Source organism: Castor canadensis, chromosome 9, assembly GCF_047511655.1.
Source record: "Castor canadensis chromosome 9, mCasCan1.hap1v2, whole genome shotgun sequence".
Classification (NCBI taxonomy): Eukaryota; Metazoa; Chordata; class Mammalia; order Rodentia; family Castoridae; genus Castor; species Castor canadensis.
In genome coordinates this window covers 42,643,641-42,665,371 of record NC_133394.1, presented here as the reverse complement: position 1 = coordinate 42,665,371, position 21,731 = coordinate 42,643,641, and the positions used below count along the sequence as shown (strand labels likewise).

Below are 21,731 nucleotides of genomic sequence, written 5' to 3'. Positions count from 1 at the left end.
CCATGAAGAAGAACAAAATGTTATCATTTGCTGGTAAATGGATGGAATTGGAGAACATCATTCTGAGTGAGGTTAGACTGGCCCAAAAGACCAAAAATCATATGTTCTCCCTCATATGTGGACATTAGATCAAGGGTAAACACAACAATGGGATTGGACTTTGAGCACATGATAAAAGCGAGAGCACACAAGGGAGGGGTGAGGATAGGTAAGACACCTAAAAAATTAGTTAGCATTTGTTGCCCTTAATGCAGAGAAACTAAAGCAGATACCTTAAAAGCAACTGAGGCCAATAGGAAAAGGGGACCAGGAACTAGAGAAAAGGTGAGATCAAAAAGAATTAACCTAGAAGGTAACACACACGCACAGGAAATCAATGTGAGTCAACTCCCTGTATAGCTATCCTTATCTCAATCAGCAAAAACCCTTGTTCCTTCCTATTATGGCTTATACTCTCTCTACAACAAAATTAGAAATAAGGGCAAAATAGTTTCTGCTGGGTTTGAGGGGGTGGGGGGGAGAGGGAAGGGGCGGAGTGGGTGGTAAGGGAGGGGGTGGGGGCAGGGGGGAGAAATGACCCAAGCCTTGTATGCACATATGAATAATAAAAGAAAAAAAAATATCCTAGTGATGAGAATTCTGAGCTGCCCTAAATTGAATTACAAGGGCCAGAGGACCAAGTGAGCAAGCGATAATGTCAATTAACAGCCACAGGTGAAACCAATAAGACTTTCATGTTCCTGAAGGTTTACTGAAACCTTCACTTAAATCCCATCATTGCTGAGTACCAGGACTGTGGTGTGCTATCCTGCTCCTCACATCTACAGCCAGCATATGTTCAGTATAAGCAATTTATGCTCTCCTCCAATCTCCATGATAAAATACTCTTTTAACTCTAGGCCCAGCAGAGATTTTTTTTTTTTTCTTTCCAAAACGCTATCTAGCTTTGCTGTTGATAATTGAAACAACTTGTCCCAGAACCTGATCCTTTTTCTGGCTAGTATTTGTCACATCTTAATAAACCCTCTTATTTCAGAGATTCCTCCACTTCAGCAGCTTTGGATCAGCACAAGAACATTTCAGGAAAAAAAAAAAATCTCCTGTAAGTTTTTAACCTCAACATGCTTTGCACAGTTTCTCATATAGCCTACTTTTATTTTTGAATAGAACTTTAACATAACCCAGATGTTAACAAAGCAAACTGAGCTGGTGGAGTGGCTCAAGTGGTGGAAGGCCTGCCTAGCAAGTGGGAGACTCCAAATTCAAACCCCAGTGCCACCAGAGAAAAGGAAGAAACTCAGGGGACAATAAAGCAGAAAACTGGAGCAGTCCACATATAACTATGTGAAATAATTTCTAGGAAAATATGAATGTGTGTTTTATGTGTATTTTCTCCTGGCCAGGTGTTTGCTTGGCTACTACAGTCAACCAAAGTTATTTCGGCTGCAGTAGTCTGCATGCAGATGAGCACACCAGTGTGGTTAGGCAGGACCTGGTTGCCTGCCACCTGTCTGGCTCTCCATGGTTCTTTTGTGCAGGGACAGCACATCAAGTCTGCACCTGAGTCTGTTGCTGGAATCTGGTTGTTTGGGTTCCTGTTCATCAGATGGGTTGAGATCATCTTCCCAAGAATTGCCAAATAAGCCAACCCACACAGTGGGCAAAACTGTGACAGGCTTGGAACACTCTTTTCAAACCCAAATTAAACACGGGCAAAATCCACCTACAGTCTCTCTCTCTTTTTAAAATCAGCAACACGCCAATTATTTTATCTGACTTTCCAAGTGCTATTTAAAAATTTACATGCAAATGACTTCACATCGGCTTCTTAAAATATTACTATAAAAAGAAATCAACTAAGTAATTCTCAGTTGAGGTGCTCCATTGTCCTCTATGTAAATGCATGAACAGCAAAAGACTGACATGAGCACTTTTAAGGAGCTAATGATATCCTGTTAAATTTTTCATGTATTTTTGGGCAAGCATCAATTTAAGCATCCAATAAAGTGGGCTGAATTACTGGCAATTCTTGGGGGATGATCTTATTAGTTAGCAGTTAGCCATGAGTAATGGGGATGTGCAAAGGGAACCTAAAATGGAGGATTCTTCAAGGTCTCTGAGAGAAAAACATTGTCATTGAACTTCCCAGCTCTTAGCAGTCTCTGTTAAGATCAAAGGAGGCCACCATGGACATCAGATGGACCTGGGGCTGGAAATTTCATACAAAGAGATTTGTCTTTGACTTGGCAAAGCAAAGTCCCAGGCCCAGAAACCACATCTTAGGTTTTGGATGGACCCAGGGCTGAGAATTTCCACTCAGGTAATCTCTTCAATTTGGCCCACAAACTGCATTCTAAGGATCAGATGGACCTGCGACTGAGACTTCCTCTTGGGCAACATCAATAAATATTCCAGCTTCAAATGCTGGCATAGTCATTCTCAGTCTACTGACGGTGTGCTTTGCTCCTAACAAACTTCGCTATAATTTTCACTACATTTTCACATCTTGCCTTAATTCGCCCTCAGGTGCAAGGAGTAGCTAGCAATGCTAACCTTTCCAGTAACCATCTCACCTCAACTGATGAACAGCCCAAAGAGCCCTCTTTCTCTAAATCTTTTAAGAGAAAAACCTCCTCCTTTTTAGTCTCTTTCATTGTATTGCCTGTTTTCAAAGCTATTCAAATTATGTTTTTAGAAAAAAAGGGTAAATACTAGTCATTGATTTTCCCTCTCTTATTTCATTCATTTAACAAATACTGAGTACGTACCAGGCCACCAGGCAGGCAGGGCTCAGTCCAAGCCCCGAGTTCTAGCTATGCACCTGCCAGCCCAGGAAGATAGGCCACCGGACACCCAGTGCTCCTGTGCTAGGGAAGGTCCATGGAGTTCAGAATCAAGTATTTGGAAGCCCATTGTGGCCACGAGGCTAAAAGTTTTGTTCTCTGATCCCGTATTTTGGCAGGAGGAAAGCTCTCTTTCCAGTTCAATCTAAAGCCTTTCCCAGTCTGCTCCCTGCCACCTCCCACAATTTCTCCTCCTCCCACCCAGCTCCGTCTGGTGAGCCCCACAGGAGTCTGCTCCGACCTCCATGTCTCTACCTCTAGAGCTCTCCTCCAAACAAGGCTCCCTCATCTTTTCCAGGTCATCACTCAGATGTGACCTGAGTGACCTCCACACACTCCACTCTCCCTGCTCTTTCTCCTTAACGTAATGTATAATGTATTACTTTATCTTGTTTCTTTCTCCTCCTAAAATGTAAGCTCCATAGGGAAGGAGTTTTTATCTCTTCTGTTGTTTGTTCTATAATACTTCTAGCACCTAGAACGGGGTCTGGCATGTTAGGTGCTCAACAAATACTTGTTGAATGAATAAATTCTTTAATGCCCATTTTTCAAACTTCTGTATCATCCCTTAATTGGTTCTGAACTTGGATAGGGAAGGGAAATATTTCTTTTTCAAACCGGTAAGAATAATCATTAACTTTTAAATAAGTTATACTATGCATTTTAAATTATAATAAAGTGGTAATACAAATGTATTAATTTATACCAGTAGCCTCTGAATGTTGGGCTGAAGTAAATAATTCTTCATTCCATTTTAAAAGTAATTGGCTTAAGACCATGTCAGACATGGGAACATAAAGCCATATCCTAAATTAAAATGTCTAAATGATTAACAACTGTTGGTATTAAAAAGATTGCATTTTTTTTCTAAGAATGAATTCTGTCAAAACACATACTAGCCTGTAATTGCTTTACAATGAAGATAAATGCACTATTTGTGTATTTAATTACTCATTGGCTATTTTAATTACTGAAACTATATTTCATTGTCTAATTATTCAAATTTTGCTGACAATTACGCACTAAATGTTAGAAAAAAACTTCAGGCTAAGTTTATGGAAGATGTAATTTACAATACTCTATTAATTTTTTTTACTAAATGAGGTTATTTTTTAGTTCTGAAACATAAAAATGAAGAGCATGGCAAAGGCCAACCACTTATTGTATAATGAATTTAAGGATGAAATTCCTTCTAGAAAGGTGAAGAACCAAACCACATGTTCAGAAGAAGACAGGGAGAATCCTGGGGCCACAGCTGTAAAACACACATGTGTATACCTGCTGTGAAGATGGCTGCAGCTTTGACACCTTTGTCCTCATTCTGTAGGTCCTGAAGGAAGGAGCCAACTGTTGACAGCATGGGCTTGACTACAAACTGACAGCGCTCTTTTCTGGATGGCAAAGTAAGTGTTATCAAGGGAAGGCCATGTCTATAATTAACTGTTATTTCTGTTAAGAAAGAAAAAGACAGTAACATAGGAATGGATAAGATATACCTTAAGAAAACATTAAAATACAAGAATTCTATAAAAATTTCCTTTGTTCATGTAGGTGTCTTCATTGTGCTACAGTTTATACCAGCCTGCCAATCCACAGCATTTTATCATAGCTTGTACCACACTGTATTATATTCATCTGCTAATGTCCTCAAGGGTAAAGATACGACTTTTTGTTTTGGGGATTTTTTTTTTTTTGGCAGTACTGGGGGTAGAACTCAGGGCCTCATGCTTGAGCCCCCATTCCTTTTTGCTTTGGTTATTTTTGAGATAGGGTCTCACTTTAGGCCCTGGCTGGCCTAGACAACGATTCTATTTGAGCTTCCTGTATAGTTTGGATGGCAGGTGCATGGTACTTTTTCTCAACCACTGGTTGAGATGGGGTCTTGCAAACTTTTTGCCTGGGCTGTGCTCCTGATTTCCATCTCCTGAACAGCTAGGATTACAGGCGCAAGCCACCATCCCCAGCTAAGAGTACAATTTTTGAGGGTGGGAGCTGTCTTATTCATGTTAGCTCCTCTGATTACTGGAGGAGCGGTTTGCCAAAAGGCATCATTGGAAATATTACAGGAGCAGGAAGGAGAGACACTGAACCTAGCCAGGAGATGGCTGGGGTGGGGGCAGGCAGGGCAAGTCTGTCTTGCTCAAGACTCACAACTCTCACTTTATTTGGAAGAATGGAAATCAACTGGCAGAGGAATCAAATCATAAGAGAGCTTACCATCAGGTGGCACCACTGTAGTATACAGATGTGCTTGGTAGTATTTTGGATTCCCACACAGCTTCACACGCAAAATCTGCAAGAAAGAGGATGTTTTTTAAAGCAGGAAATCTGAATTAGCCTTCTATGACATGCACAATGAAAAACACTTCATACATATGCCAGGGTAAGACTATCAAGCTCAGTTAACCTTTCTGGCTGCATGCCACCTCTGCTACGTGTGCTGTAGCAGTAACTCTGGGACAGGGCTCCAAACTGGGGCGTGAGGACCCCCGAAAGCCCTAGCGTTCTGGAATAATTTCTAGCTTTGGATTTTCCTTGTAGGTAATAATCTAAAACAAATGAATAAAAGCATATATATTCTATTTCATTTATATATATATTCATATTCTAGATACCTCTCAAAGTATAGTCCCAGACCAAAAACATCAGCATGCCCTTGGAACTGATTAGAAATACAGTATCTTAACTAGGTGCCAGTGGCTCATGCCTCTAATCCTAGCTACTTGGGAGGCTGAAAGCAGGAAAATCATGGTTCAAGGCCAGCCTGAGCAAACAGTTCACAAGACCCTATCTCCAAAATAACCAGAGCAAAACGGGCTCCATTGGAGTTTTGGCTCAAGCAGTAGAGCACCTGCTTTGCAAGCACTAAGCCCTGAGTTTAAGTCCCACAAAAAAAGGAGACAGAGTCTCAACTTAGTCCAGACTTACTGAACTAGTAAGTCTGTCCAACAAGATCCTCAGGTAACTCCCACGTGCATTAGGTTTGATCAACATTATTCTCAATCTGGGCTGTCCTATTTGTAGCCACTAGTCATCACATTTACATTCATTAAACTCAACATAAAAACGCAGTTCCTCCTTAGCCTCTGCTGCACTTTAGAACTCAGTCTCGCCTGTACTGACAGAAAGAGCCTCTCCATCATCACAGAAGTCCTACTGGACAGCACTGCTGAGCCCACAACATCTGAAAGGCCAGTTTTTAGGGTCTGCATTGGTGCTTGTGTTTACAGTGGGATTGGTGCTTCACAAAAGCCAAAGGGCATCAGGACACACTGTGAACACAGATACTGTGGCATTAGGAAGGATGGGCACTGAAGAATTGGATTGCAGGCACGGGGAACTCAAAAGAACTTGGGCATGAATTAGTACCAGGGTCATGCCACGGTGGCTGTTCGATGTATTTTTGGTTTTGTTTTTTTTATGATATTGGGGTTTGAACTCCGGGGCTTGAATTTTCTAGGCAAGGGCTCTACCACTTGACTCATGTTCTCAGCCCTCTTTGCTTTAGTTATTTTTCAAGTAGTCTCTCATTTTTACCTGGGTTGGCTTGGACCATGATCCCGCTATTTTATGCCTCTTGCATAGCTGGGATGAAAGGCCCACCCCACCATGTCCAACTGTCCAACTTACTGGTCCAGCTGGGGGGTCTCACTAACCCCCCTTCAAACTATGATCCTCCCATCTCTACCTCCCAAGTAGCTGGGATTACAGGGGGAGCCACTGTGTCTGGGATTCAATCAAGTTTTTAACATACCACCTTCCAATAGCTTATTATCAATAAGCATGTGAGTACATCATGCAGTGAAGAATTCTTTTACAAATTACATTTTTCAAAATTTCAGGATCTGAGGGCACACTATTAAAATAATAAATCAGAAAGCCAAAGCACATTCACTGTTACAAAAAAATTAAAAAGACTCAAATGATGTTCTGTGATGGTCAAAATCAAGTCTTGTCAGTAATCAAATAAAACATTCAAATAGGTAACTCTAGTGTTAAACACATCACAGGCAATTAGCTTCTACAAAACATCATCTGTCACATTTATTTTAAGGCTGTTCATTTGAATTTTATTTCAAAATTATAATTCACTACCAAAACAAGAAAGAAAAAAAGCTGATTGGTTCTTAAAATGGATGTGACTCAATAAACAAATTCTCATACATAGGAATTCTCAAGTTGGGATAATGAATATTACAATACTGTTACTTTTAGTGGAACCACATGAACAGAAAAATGTATCCATTGCAAACATGTCAGATTTCACTCTCTATCAAAATACTTGTGTGTGTGTGAAAGTCAAATACAGAAACAGAAGGGTATAAGCTAGAGCCCTCTCTTTACTTTCTCCACAACAGCATGGCTTTCCCCAAGGAAGCGCTGTTGGTGGCATGGAGTGTGCCCTTTCAGCTTTTTCTCTGTGCTTTACATGAGTTAAAAGTCAATTCCACAGCTCATAATGGTAAAGGCAGCTTGTGAATCAGGCCTCTGGACGCCGGGGATCTAATTCCTCATCACAAGAGTACTGATCATTTATGTGCTGATGGTGTTTCCTGTCTACTACTGAGGAAGTCATTTTAAAGTGTACCCAACTGACCACCAGAAAATGCTGAAAAAAGACAGAGTGGCCAGAGGGAGGGAGAGAGCAGGGCTAGAGAGAGAGCGCTCAAGAGACAAGCTTTTGCATGTCTAAGAATCACCTGGAAAGCTTGTTAGAAACATACATTCCCAGATCTACCTCACCTTCCCCACCACCCAGATGTTTGATCTAGTAGGTCTAACTAAGGTAGGGTGCAAGAACCTACACTTTATTAAGCTTGCTCAGAGGTTATACTTAAGTTGGAGGTGTAGGGACCACTCTTTGACTGTCTGGACTCTGGCAGACCCCTGCCCTCCAGGGAACTATGATAAAGAATAGAATCATTTTGAATTCCAAATTTTAGAGCCTGATCAAGGGTTGCTGCCTTCAAATGGTGCTCAGGTGTTAGGGTGAAAAATGACTTGGTCTTATCCTTTATCACATATCTTTCCTAAATACAACTCTAATCACTTCACAGCTTACCGAAAACCCCTTAGTCTTCAGTAGCTTATACAAAGTAGAAAGCACTGTGAGGCTAGAATTGAAAAGGGAGTTTCTAAACTCAATTTAGCCACTTAAGAGCTACTCCTAGCTCACAGATAAGTAACCTGACTTTGGGCTTAGTTTTCTTAAGACTTAAATGGGTATCTCAGTTCATGTGGGCTGCTATAATAAAATGCCATGAACTAGGTAGCTTACACACAATAGAAATTTCTCACTGGTCTGGGGGCTGGGAAGATCAAGATCAGGGTGCTATTAGGTTGTCTGGTGAGGACCCACCCAATTTCTGCTTCACAGATGGCACTTTCTATGTCTTAACATGGTGGAAGAGACAAAGCAGCTCTGTGGGGTCTTTTATAAGGACACTAATCCCATTCACAAGGGTTCTGACCTCCTGACCCAATCAGCTCCCAAAGTTCCTCCTTCTAACACCATCACACTTGTGATTAGGCTTCAACTTAAGACTTTTGGGGGAACACAAATAGTCAGACTCTAGCAATGTATGTAACAATACAAAGCTGACATAAGGATTAAAGAAAACAAAGTTTTTAGGTAGAATAAGGGACAGTTAATGAGCCTAGCATGTGCAGAATGGGGCAGACACCTCTGCAGCTTTATCTCTGACTATGCCAAATGAGCTATTTATCACCAAGCCATCATTAAAGTGACTTCTTTTATCTACTTCTGCCTAATGAATCCTGTCATGCCCTCAAGATCTAGCTTCAATGGCATTTCTCCTTTAAGTTTCCCTGGTGGGTAATGATAGTCTTCTGGACTTGCATAGACTTTGCAGTCATACCCACGTTGGAATCCCAGCATCAATATATAACAGCTACTGTGATATTTGACAGGCACAGGAGCGGGTTCAGGAAGAAACAAGTTGTAAGAAGAGAGTAAGTTTGGCAGTGGAGAAAAAAATGAGCCAAGGCTATTGCCAGAAGAAGACAGGAGGGAAAAGATTAATATGGAAGAGATCTCTTTGATCTTCAAATTAAAAGAGAGGCAGGTATAAAAGTTGAATACCAAAATGGTGGCACTCATATCAAATCCCAACAAAAAGGGGCCATGAGGCCATAAAGAAGGTGCCCTCACACACTTATGCCTATGATGAAAACTGTCCAAGGAACTCCTCAGTGCTGCAGCATCCCAGAAAAGCCTCCTGCACAAGGATACTTGCCTAACAATGTCTGTCTCTCTCAATGAGCTGGCCCCGGCTCCTACAAGGAACCCCTGGAATCAACAGTGTTTGTTTCACAATGTTTGTATGGATTTCTCCTCCTTGTCTTTAACTCTTCTCCTTCGTCCCAATCCCCTTGGATGCTCTTGAGGTCTGCCAAAACATGTGTATCCTAGATTGCAAATTTCCTGCTCCTCCCAAATAACCTTTCTGCTTTAGAAAGTTAGTGTCTATGACATTCACCTGCAGGGGCCATCTGAAGTGCACGGTATTGTGAGACTGAGCCTTCACTTGTGGGATTCAACACTAATTCCAGATAGTTAGTGACAGAACTGAGTTAACCTGTAGGTCCATGGCCAGGTCAAGTCCAGCCTTCTGGTGATTTCATGTCTTGACCTGTGATACTCAGTATCATTACACATCCCAGAACAGGGGCAACAAGCTGTCACTTTAAGAAGTGATTTGGAGTTCAGATCACAGAAGTACAGCAATATAAAATTACCAGCCAGAAGAAAAAAAAAAAAAGAAAAACAAAACAAAAATAAAATAAAATAAAATTACTAGCCAGAAAGTTCACAATGGAAAATAAATTCCTACTTAAGAGTCTGTAATCCAAAATTCTAATATATGAGAAATTAAGAAAACAACAATTTTATTTTGAAGGTTCATTTATTTTAGTGAAAATAAAAATAAGACTCATCCTAAACTGACTTTAACATAAATCATAATTAGGGCTTTCAAAAAGATAAAAAAGAAAATTGACTTCAAAAACAAGTGACTATGAAACTGGGGGTATAGCTCAGTGGTACAGCACTTGCCTCTCAGGCATGAGGCCCTGAAAAACAAAACAAACAAAACTTTAAAAAAATGAGTGACTATGGTCAATCAGGATTCTTGGAAATGGAAAAAAACCTATGCACACATTAAAAACCCCACTTAATGGATTACAGTAATTTTTAGACTGGATAAAGTCAACAGAAAAGAAAACTCATATTGTTTCACCCAGGGACAGCACAAAAGGTACAGAAAGTTTAAGATTACAAAAAGCAATTCATTCTCATACATTGCTAGTGAGAAAATAAAATGGTGCAACTGTTCTGGAAAACATTTGGCAGTTTCTTGTAATGTTAAACGTTCACTTACATGTGACCTAGCAGTCCCACCCCTCTATTTACCCTCGCTATGTACCATCTGCACAGATGCTCTTCCCTCTCCTCCTTCCTGCTAGAGCACACTCTCTGGAGCAGGCAGGGACTGTCTGGTACACTGCAGAACCCTCACACCTGGATCAGTGCCTGGCACACACCAGGAGCTCAGTTAGTAAACAGATGTATGAAAGCCTTCAAGGTGTTCAGAGAAAATAACTGCCTAAATTGCTGTCCTGAGGATGCTTACTTCAAGCAGAAGGGAATGAAGAGTTTTTCAGATATATAGGAGTACAGATTCTTTTCCACAGATCTTTGTGAAGGAACTTTTTCAGGAGGAAGGGAACTAAACCCACATGGAAGCAGAACTCAAGAGAACACTATTATGGGCTGAATTGTGCCCTACCCCACCCCCAATTCCTATGAAGTCCTAAACCCCCAGTACCTGAGAATGCGAGGTTATTCAGTGCAGGTGTTTAGTCTGGGCCCCAGTCCAGTATGACTGGTGTCCTCATGAGAGATTTGGGCACAGACATGTGTACCCACAGAGGAAAGACCATGTGTAGACACAGGGAGAAGACAGCTATTGATAAACCAACAGGAGAGGCTCAGAAGAAACCAGTGCTGCTAACCAACACCTTGATCTTAGACTTTTAGTCTCCAGAATTGTGAGAAAATTGATTTTTGGTAAGCCACCTGGTTTGTGGTATTTCTGGCCCTAGCAAGCAATACAAACATCAAAGTTTAAAAATATGTTGGCAAACTACAAACTACAAGAATTTTCAGTGCTCACTTGGGCAGCACATACACTAAAACTGGAACAATACAGCGAAGATTAGCAGGCCCTGGTGCAAGGATGACACGCAAATTCATCAAGTGTTCCATAAATATAAAAAAAGAAGTTTTAAATAAAATTTGGTGTTAAAACAAGTAAAGCGCTGGGGTGTATGTAACTTGGAAGCAGAATGTCTGTGCAGTATGCATGAGGCCCTAGCTTTGACATCCAGGACCACCATTTAAAAAAAAAGTAAAAAATACTAAACAAAAGATTTGGTATGTCATATCCAGTGAATTCTTAGAAAATGTGAAAGTCCTTTTTATGTTCAGGAGGAGGGCAAAAATGATGAAAAACCTGAGATTTTGTTAGAAAAGTCATAACTAAGTGTTGTTTCTATTAATGCAGTTAAAGGATAGTGCAAATGGATATAGTTTCTAAAGTGGTAGAAAAAAATAATAGAATAAAATTTTTCAAGAAAAGTAGAAAAAAGAAAGAAAAACTATAGAAACCTTTTTTTAAAAGAGGAAAATATAGTAAAAGACATTGTGGAAAATACAGACAGGTATATACAATCCCCTGACCCTAGCTTTTTATGGACAGGCTCATGTGATCATATAGTCAACTGAAAGTTGATCATTAACATCTTAAAAGCATTCACCCACTCATTAATAACTCGTCACAAACAAAATATTAGCTCTTTCACATCTTATTCAGTGGGTGCAAGAATTTCCTATTTACCTGTTTGCTGCTGTATATTTCTACTTCCTACACTATTTCTAACCTCATTCTTCTCATCAGAAAGGAATGCATGCTCATTTGAGAAAATCTGTAAATCATAAACAAAGAAAATAGAAGTCACTATAATATCATCATCTGGAATTATCACTTATCACTGCTGGATATTTTCCATTTTATCTTCTATTTATTATAAGTTTTTACCACTTCAACTAAATTAATTCTAAACATCTTTGCACAAAAATTCTTGTTTGCATTTTTATCTGCTTAGGGTAGATTGTAGCATGAAGAGATCATAATTGTTAGGATCCTGATAGTGTAGTATTGAACCTCTTTGGGGAATATTTTCTTTCTTTCCTTTCTTTCCTCCCTTCTTGCTCCCCTTCTTCCTTCCTCCCCTCCTTCCTTTCTTCCCTCCTTCCTTCTCTCTCTCCCTCCCCCCTTCTCTTTCTTTTTCTTTTAATGTTGTCTTTCTCAAAACAACCTCAGATTAGAAGTCTGAGCTCAAACAAGCAAATCTTCACAGGTCCAGAATCAAACAATAACACACTTACGTAGGCATTCTTGGAGCAGCAAACTTCCCTCTTGATGCTCACCATACAGACTGGCCTACCATGCTGTCCACAGGGACAGACCATGGGAACTTCAAACTCAACTAAGTCTTATTCCTCCACAGCTCCTTTCTTCCTTTTCTTGATCACATGGCACCACTAATTACCAGTTATTATAACTAGAGGGCTCAGAGTTATCCTAATTCCATAAGATCAATGGGTAGGTTGTACTGGTAGTTGAAACTGTCACTAAGAAGTACCTGTTCCTTCTCGCAAGACTCTCAAATCCATTCCCTCCATTCCCACTCTATTTCAGCTCCTCATCATCATTTAAAGATGTCTCTCACCTTTAAAAAGTTCTAAACCTATTAGCAACACATCCCTCCATCAGTATGCTCCCCTTAGCCAAACTTTTCAAAGTTTGTCTATTCTGGTTTTATTCACACACTCAATTCCCATTCACTCTTTGACATATGACCATGTGGCTTCCGTCTCTAGTCCCTCAAGTTTTCTAGTATAGATTTCCTTTGGGTCCAAATTAGGACACCCAAATGCTTGCCTAACATCTCCCCTTATATAATCACAGACATGTGAAATTAAATTTATCCAGAACAAAATTCTACACTTTCCCAGAAAACTTCTTCCTCTGTTTCCATGTTCTTCCGGCAGTTATCTGACTCACCATCTCCCTAGATGCTCACATCAAACCCAGCTGCTGTTCTTGACACTATCATTTCTATCAAGCCATCAATTCTATCTGCATATTTCTTCCTCTTCTTTCCATTTCTGTTGTTAGTGCTGTGGTCCAGGCCACCACCATCCATTGTTCCAGTTCCCAGACTGGAAAGCTCTCCTCCAGGCCATCCTCCCCTAAAGCAGCAAAAGTGATCCCTTCCAGTGTAAATACAATCACTCCATTCCTCTGTGTAAAATCCTTCAATGGATCCCCTATACACTTCAACAAAATAAAAGCTTATCATGGCTATTACAGTTTGTCTTCCTGAAAATCATGGTGGAGTTTAATTCCCATCATGAGGTATTAAGAGGATAGAAACTTAATCCAATTATGATGTTTAGATGTGGTACCTTTGTGAGGTGACTAGGATTCAAACCATTGTGATGGAGCTCCCATAAGTGAATTCTGGTGACTTAAGAAGAGGGAGAGAGACCAGAAACACACACACACACACACACACACACACACACACACACACAATGCTCTCTGTCTATTGCCATGTTATGCTCTATATACCACTTTGGAATTTTGCCATCAGGAAAGCCATCACCAGATGCAGTCCTTCAACTGTTGACCTCCACAACTATATATGAAAACAAACCTCTTTTCCTTAAAACTTACCCAGTCTGTTGTATTGTGACATTAGCAACAGAAAAGTGATTCAATGGTCAACAAGATGCCACATGACATAGACACTGCTTTTTGCACTGATCTCATCTCATTCCCCTCTTCTTACTTACCTACTGGTCCTCCCTCAAATTATAGAATATGACAAGTTTCTCAGATCCAGAGGCACACACATGCTGTTCTGTCTGAAATGATTTCTGTATTGCTAAGAGTTTGATATGCAGTAGTATCTTATTTAATCTTCAAAGCAATCACATGAAGTATATACTATTATTTCTAATAGTTTTCCTTGAAATATACTTATATATATTAATTTATTTTAAAAATAGCTCAGCACTGATATAACAAGAAGTTAACTATAGACTAAGAGCTGATATACAATAGCCTATGGAGCCAATCAAGCATCACCTCCCCCTACTGGTGTGTTGTGTGTGTGTGTGTGTTTGGTTTTTGAGGCATAGTCTCGCTATGTAGCCCAGGCTGGCCTTGAATTAACAATCTTCCTGTCTCTGCCTCCCAAGTGTTAGGATTATAGATGTGTGCCACCCTACCTGGTTTTCCTATTTTTTTTTAAAAATGCACATTATTTTTTAATGCAGTCTTCAGTTCACAACAAACCAGCAGAAAGTACAAAGAGTTTCCATATACCACCTTCTCCCCACCTAGCCTCCAGCTCTATCAACATCCTATACCAGAATGATACATTTATTATAATAATACATGTACATTGGTACACCATTGTCACCTCAAATCCACAGTGTACACTTTTGGTGCTATACATTTTTATAGGCTTGGACAAATTTATAATGACATGGATCCACCATTATAACATCACACAGAATAGTTTCACTGGCCTGAAAATCCTCTGTGCTCTGCCTATTCATAGCTGCTTCCCCTGTAACCACTTGCAACCAGTGGTCTTTCTACTGCCTCTGTAGTTTCACCTGTTCCAGAATGTCTGGAATCATACTATATGCAGCCTGTCCAGATTGCAATATGCATTTGACATTCCTCTGTGTTTTTTCATGGCTTGACAGCTCATTTCTTTTTTCTTTTTTTGGTGGTACTGGGATTTGAACTCAGGGCCTCACACTTGCTAAACAGGTGCTCTATCACTTCAGCCACTCCACAGTCCTTTTTGTGTTAAGTATTTTCAAGATAGGCTCTTGTGAACTATTTGCAGGGCTGACCTCAAGCCACAATCCTCCTGAACTCTGCCTCCTGAGTAGCTAGGATTAACGCGTGACTCACCAGTGCCCTGCTGACAAGTCACTTCTTTTTGGCACTGAACAATATTCCATTACGTGGATTGTCACAGTTTATCCATTCGCCGCCTGGCTTAGGTTATCATGCACCCATCCCTAAGGGGAATGGTGAGGTATACTACTAGTGAGGAAGAATCCTGGGCAGACAGAAACAGTGCCTATGAGAACAAAGGTGCCGCATTACTACAACCCAGGCTAAAGAAGCCTTCCAAGCACAGGGATTTGAACTGAAGGAAAAAATAGTAGGCACTTTCACTGCAAATAATTTTTTTAGTTATTAATTTTTAACTTTTATTTATTTTTTGTGGTACTGAGGTTTGACTCAGGACCTTGTGCTTGCTAGACAGTTGCTCTATCACTTAAGTCATTCCACCAGCCCAAATAAATCTTAAGAAACCACAGTGATGCAATAATGTTGATGCCAATCAATTGTAAGTAATGCCTGTTTATGCCAATAGACTCTAATATTTCAATATGTATTCTGAAAAACCAGAATATGTATTCTGTCCACCACAGTGGACAGGAAAATTAATCTCTCTCTCTCTCTCTCTCTCTCTCATTCCCTCCCTCCCTCTCCCTGTCCCTCTCTCTCTCATCATTCATTATTTGCTTTCAGAAACATTTCCCTGCTGAGCACAGGGGGCACGAGTGGTAGAACACTTGCCAAGCAAGTGAGTTCAAGCCCCAGTACCACAAGAAACATTTCCCTGTTGAGAGGAAGGGAGGGAGGTAAGAAGATGTACGTATACAAGAATATGATTTCAGGGGGTCCTGCCAGCTAAGGTCAGTCTGAAGGGTTGGCTGACTTAAATGCTTGGTGCTTATTAGAAGGGATATAAATGTGGCCTGGCTGAGAGGAAGCTGGGTGAGACACTACCTACACTCAATATATGGAAGTTATTGTTGGTTGCTGGCCAAGTGCTGTCTGCCTCACTTCTGTTTCTGTTTTGTTTCAGTCATGTCACAGATTGACTTTCCTCTTAGGCTGCCAAACCAAACGAAAAATTATTTCAACAGTGATGCTTCATGTAGCACCTGAGAGATTAAAATATCGATTAAGGTTACTGCCTAGTGAATGCTACAAAATGCAGTTTTTATCAGGCAGATTTAAATATAAATCTAGAGGCAAGAAGAGTTCATCAGAAGAGAGCTGTTCTATTTGATTTTTTCTTTTTTTTTTTTTGGTAGAATGAAGCAAAATGAAATAATGAAAGCTTGCAGCTCAGTATGAAGTTCTACAAAAAGATCATGATGCACCACAGGGTAGAAAACTAATGAGCTCACAGATAAGCTTCAAGGCAGAACAATTATGTACCAAAGAGTTTACAAAACAGCGGAACCCTCTCTGCTTGCTTCATACATTACCACAGAAGTACCCTGCAGCAAGTGTCACATTAACAGGTATTAAATGACTGGGATTTTGTTCATTTTTCTGGGTATATTTTACCTATTTCTTCATTTAATATTTCTTCTGTAATCTTATTCTCACTTTCACGATGGCTCTGAATGATGTCTTCACTGAGAGTCAGTGGGTGGCAAACCAAAGTCTATGTTATAAATTCATCAACTTCTGTCCCTTTCGTTAAGTTTAATGTTTATATTTATTGTGATTTCAGATATCTGCCCTCTTATTTTATGATTTCTATTTATCCTGCTTTTTGCTTCATTTCTTTCTCCTTTCTTTTAAAAATTTGTTTTTTTTTTTAATACCCCTTGGTCTCTACTGGTTTGGAAGAACACATATTTCTCTGTCCTTTTACTACTTGCCCATTAAAATTCTGAGACATTCTTACTTGGCTTTGGAGTAAAAAGTTAACTTCTTTGCCCTGCGCTGAACAAAAATAAGGATCTTAGCATGTCTCTATTGTTTCTAATTCTATTATTTTTAAGAACCAGCAAATTGTTATCATGACTACTGTTTTATATAGTGTTTGTTTCTTAAATTCATCTATAAGTTTTCTAATGTTTTTGCTCTCCATTCTTCTGACACCTTGGTTTTTTATGTGTTCCATTTCATTCTTCCTGTGAAGAGCTTTCAGTAAGGATCTGTCAGTCTCTCCATCTTTGTTTTAATGAAATTGATAGTTTACCTGGATAAAGAATTCCAGGATGATTGCTATTTTCCCTTAGAACTTTAAAGATATTACCTTGCCTCTGGCCTCTATTAACTCTCCTCTATAAATCTAATTGTTTTTCTTTTGTAGGCAATCTCTATTTTCCTTTGGGAAGTTTTGGAATTTTTGCCTTTGAAGTTGTTCAGTTTTCATCACAGCATGTCAGATACAGATGTAATTTCATTTTTCCTGCTTAGGACTTATTATACTTGTTAAATCTAAGACTTTTATTCTAAGAAGGACACTCATGGTAGGGGGTGGGTAATTTGAACCCAAGGCAGACCCAAGGTGGTATGGAGGGAGTCCACACAGAGGGACAGCCAGCAGGGGATGTAGGACACTACACTGCCAGGAGGACAGTTAGTATGGGTCAGCAGAGCCTCAGTGGGATTAAGAGGGTGTCTGCATGGGAGGTAGGCTCAGGATGAGGTGTTGAAGCCCAGATGTGAGGAAGAAGACTTGTGCACAGGGGAAAGAGTGGTGGCAGGGATGAAGGACGGTGATTGCTGTAACTAAATAACCACATATGTCAGGAATAAGAGAAGCCATGTTCACCCTGCCAGACAGGAGCTACAATATGGAAAGAGGAAAACAGAACAAACTCTTCAGTGCTGTTTTGGCAGTAGAAGTTTCAGTATGAAATATGTAAAATATGTAAAAATATAAATAAATACAAAAAAGAAAAATATGACTTTTTAAAAGATGTGAATGTTTAATGTATATGCACATACATAAATGTAAAAATTGTGAATTTTATGTATTTTGTACTTGTATCTGTATACCAGTAGCAAGCATCTCCAGCATCCAGGTCTTTGCACTAGGGACTATTCTTATTCAAGAGGAGCCATCTCCTTGGGAAGACACTAATTCTAGTGCTGGAGCACAGAAAGGACTAGCTAAGCCTGCAACATCTTGCCTTAGTAGAAAGCAAGGAAGACTCGATGAGTGATGGGAACATATCGAGAGGATACAGAAGTCACCCTGAAGGGGGTCTTAATGGTCAAATTTGGAACAATTTCTAGCATTAAAGTAAATAATGATAATAACAGATTATATAATCCTTTGAAGAAAATAGGAAGCTGATAGTCCATTCTAACATAATTGACTAAACTGAAAGCTTAATAAGGAATGAAATATTTAGTTTTAAAATGCCTCCACATAAAACATTAATCCCAAAGAGAGGATAGTAACTTCAAAGGGAAAAGCACAGCAGATACCACAGTCACTAATCAAAATTATCAAATGGGCAAATTGAAATCATGTAACACTTTTTGATATTCCTGACAACCCAAAGCAAATCACAAAGAAACACTGGACAAGCTCAACAGATGCATGATACAAAAAAACTGAAGTCTTTTAAATACAAAAGTCAAGGAATGGGCTGCTACTGCCCCAGGGTGAGGGACCCATGACAATTACAGCTGTGATTCTGAACTTTTTCCAATAAAGATTATCACTGGGAAAACTGGCAAAGTCTGAATGGGGGTTCAAAAATTAGATGGTACTAATGTATTGATGTGAGGTTTCTTTTTTTGGCAGTAGTGGGGTTTGAACTCAGGGCCTACACCTTGAGCCACTCCACCAGCCCTGATTTGTGATGGGTTTCTTCGAGATAGAGTCTTCAGAACTATTTGCCTGGGCTGGCCTCGAAGTAAGATCCTTCTGATCTCTGCCTCTTGAGTACCTAGGATTATAGGCGTGAGCCATCAGCTCCTGGCTTGATGTGAATTTTCTGACTGTTTGTCATTTCATGGTTAAGAATGTTCTTGTGTTTGAGAGGGGCTGGCATCGTGTCACTAACTTATTCTAAAGTACTTCAGAAACAAATGGTTCTACCTACAGTATTCACAACTTTTCTATAACTTTAAGATGTTTCAAAATTTAAAAACTCTAAAAATAATAGGTTTAGACAAACATCAAAATTATCATATAGATAGAAGAGATTTATTAATAAGAAGTTGAATGTTAACCCTTTTTTTGCATGCCAGTAGGAAAGTATAGTTTCTTGAAAATAAAAATGTTTTTTATTTATTTCTTCATAAAGTTTTTAAAATTATTGTTGTACTGGGGGTATATTGTGACATTTACAAAAGTTCTGAAAATATATATTAGTTGAATTTATCCCCTCCATCATTCTCCTGTATCTCCTCTCTCCCCCATTCCTGGATTAGTTTCAACAGGTCTCATTTTTCCCATTTACATACACGAGTACATAATACTTCCACTACATTTACTCTCCTACCCCTTTCCTTATATCCTCCCCCTAAAAGTATTTTTTAAAAGCAAAAATCACGCACCCTTTACAAATTCTTATTTAGAAACTCCATGACTATTGGCATTCCTCAGACGTATTAGTAAAGCTTAAAAGAGAAACCATTGGATTTACCTTACAGCAACCCTTTCTGAGAAGGAGTTCTATAAGACCATTCTGAACCCAGCACACATGCAGAGTTTGAACACTTCATGGCTGACTCCCAGCACCTTCCAGCCTACACCCCATCTCAGGCCCCATCTGGAGAAGTCTGTCATTTACTACTCCAACTAGGGCGTTCACATTTCCAGGACGGCATAAGTTATTCATAAAATAAACTTACTTATTCAACTTTGAGTTCTGCTTCTTTTGAATATTAAATGATAACTTTTATTTTCAGTACTTTATTCATTTATGCTAGGGATTAAACCCACGGCCTCATGCATGATAAACAACTATTTTGCCACTGAGTTACACCCTCAGCCCTATTTCAGTATAAAAAATTTAATCAGAAATATATCAGTAACTGCTACATGCCATTTAACTGAAAATAATATGTCATGGAGCATGACAGAAAGAGAAATCCAGTTTTAAAACACGTCACTGCTTTCGTCCCTAAAGTAAGAGTAGCAGTTCTTTGTGATCCAGCCTTACATGCCAGATGTATTAGGGAAAGATCCAGTACCAAGAAGAAGACAGTATGGCCCACAAAGGAGTCTAGCTCAAGCTAAAAAATGAAAAAATAAATGGAGCTGTATAACTTTAAAAAAGAAACAACTTTTCCTCCTGGGAGCAGAAGAGATACTTAATGTATAATGGACAGCAGCAGGAATGTAATTTACATAGGGAATGTAAGCCCAAGAGCAGCAGTTTATATTTAAATTTCTTAGTTGAAAGCAACAGTGATACATTAATACAGAAAAATAAAAACACTGTACTTCTAAGTATAAGCCTTTTTAGAAGGACCTTAATTACTATGATTACAGAAACAATGCACAAACATAACATTAAGCAACAAAAAGATACAAAAGAGATTCCACTCATATAAATTTCAAAAACAGGAGGCAGGGCAAGAGGACAAATTAGAATTGTCTACTATTTTGACTCCAGGAATGAGAAGTCAGGTAACACAGGACACTGTCAAGACAGAAAGACAGAAAGAGCATCGGGAATTACAAAGGAGGTAGCAGGATAGCAGAAAAACAGAGAGAGAGAGAGAGAGAGAGGCAAATAGTTCCAAGCCCCATCCCCAGCTCCTTGGGAGGGGAAGGGGAAATTGAAGAAATACAATCACAAGGTAACCCACACAGCCCAGGTGACAGACTGACAATTCTAGCTGCATGATAAACACACCTCCTGTAAACCCTAAACCCAGTGTGGTGATTTGGTGAGACAGTGACTAATCCAGTGTGGAAAACTAGCCTTCTGTCACTTTCCTTATCTCAGAGAGTGATAGCAAGGCACCATCTTGAGAGAAGGCCTATTGTTTGAAACTCAGATATTCTGGGAGCCTGAAAACAAGGAACAATCATGGCTCAGGGAGTCTTGGAACACCCTGCCACAGTGCTGGAGACGGCCTTAAGAGGCAGTTGAGGAGAGGGAGAGGGTCTGAAGTGGTCCTGTAGAAAAGTTCAAGCAGTAGGAACTCCTCCCTCCTACCCCCTGCAAGGAGGGAGTTCCATTGCCTGAGGCTTTGGTAGAAAGAAAACACTGAGTCTGTGGTTGACTTAGTATTCATTTTCCACAGCCTCTCTCCTAGCTGTGTGTTGACTGTGAGGTGGATCAGGGCCTTGAGCCTAGACCCTCTTAATCACCGGATACCCACAGCTCTGTCTCCATGCTCCTCAGGGAGGTGAAGTATCAGGCAAGTCCTGAAAGAACTCAGACCCACCTCCAGGAACTGCAGCTCAGCATGTATTTGTTGACAGCACTGAGGGTCCAGCGTTCAGACCCTCTGAATCATAAAACTGCCAGTCTCCTCCTCCCCACAGGAGAGTAAACTGAGGGACAGGGTCTGTAAGTATTGTGAGGAGCAGGCAGAGCACCCAGGTTCCTCAGTTCCCCCCTAGCCAGTGCGAACTCAGTGTTCTTTTTGCTTTCCCAACTCTCTGACACATTATGGGGTCACCCCAAGAACTGGATGCTTGCTGTTGATGGGGACACAAATTGAGGGACATGTGGAATAAGTGGGAACCTGCCCAGATCACAGGCTGTAGAGCTCCCTGTAGCCAGCAGCAGCTCCCAGTAGCCAGTACCAGCTCCCAGTATACAAAAAAGTGAAGCTTCTGTAGTGGAATCAGTCCCTCAGAGGGCAACTGATCTACAAGAGACTCAGCTAATTTACCCCAATGTGAGCAGTGATGGGGACCGGGCCCAGTGCCCTGAGTATGTGGGTAAATGCTTGACTGCTGAGCCATACACACCTCAAC

General features: G+C 40.1%; 1 protein-coding gene and 1 non-coding gene across 4 annotated transcripts in view; one reads left to right on the top strand and one right to left on the bottom strand.

Annotated features, from left to right (window-relative positions):
- Positions 1-21,731, bottom strand: part of Mcub (mitochondrial calcium uniporter dominant negative subunit beta) — a 94,141-nt gene that overhangs the window by 10,295 nt on the left and 62,115 nt on the right. For all 3 annotated transcript variants that reach the window (XM_020177136.2, XM_020177135.2, XM_074041528.1), the window contains exons 2-3: positions 5,061-5,136; positions 4,122-4,292 (exon numbers count right to left, since the gene is read on the bottom strand). In XM_020177136.2, coding sequence (XP_020032725.2) covers positions 4,122-4,292; positions 5,061-5,136 — 247 coding nt within the window. The remainder of the gene's footprint in view (positions 1-4,121; positions 4,293-5,060; positions 5,137-21,731) is intronic.
- LOC141411158 (U6 spliceosomal RNA) lies at positions 11,031-11,136 on the top strand. The gene has a single exon (XR_012435998.1). It is a non-coding gene; the product is annotated as a U6 spliceosomal RNA (small nuclear RNA).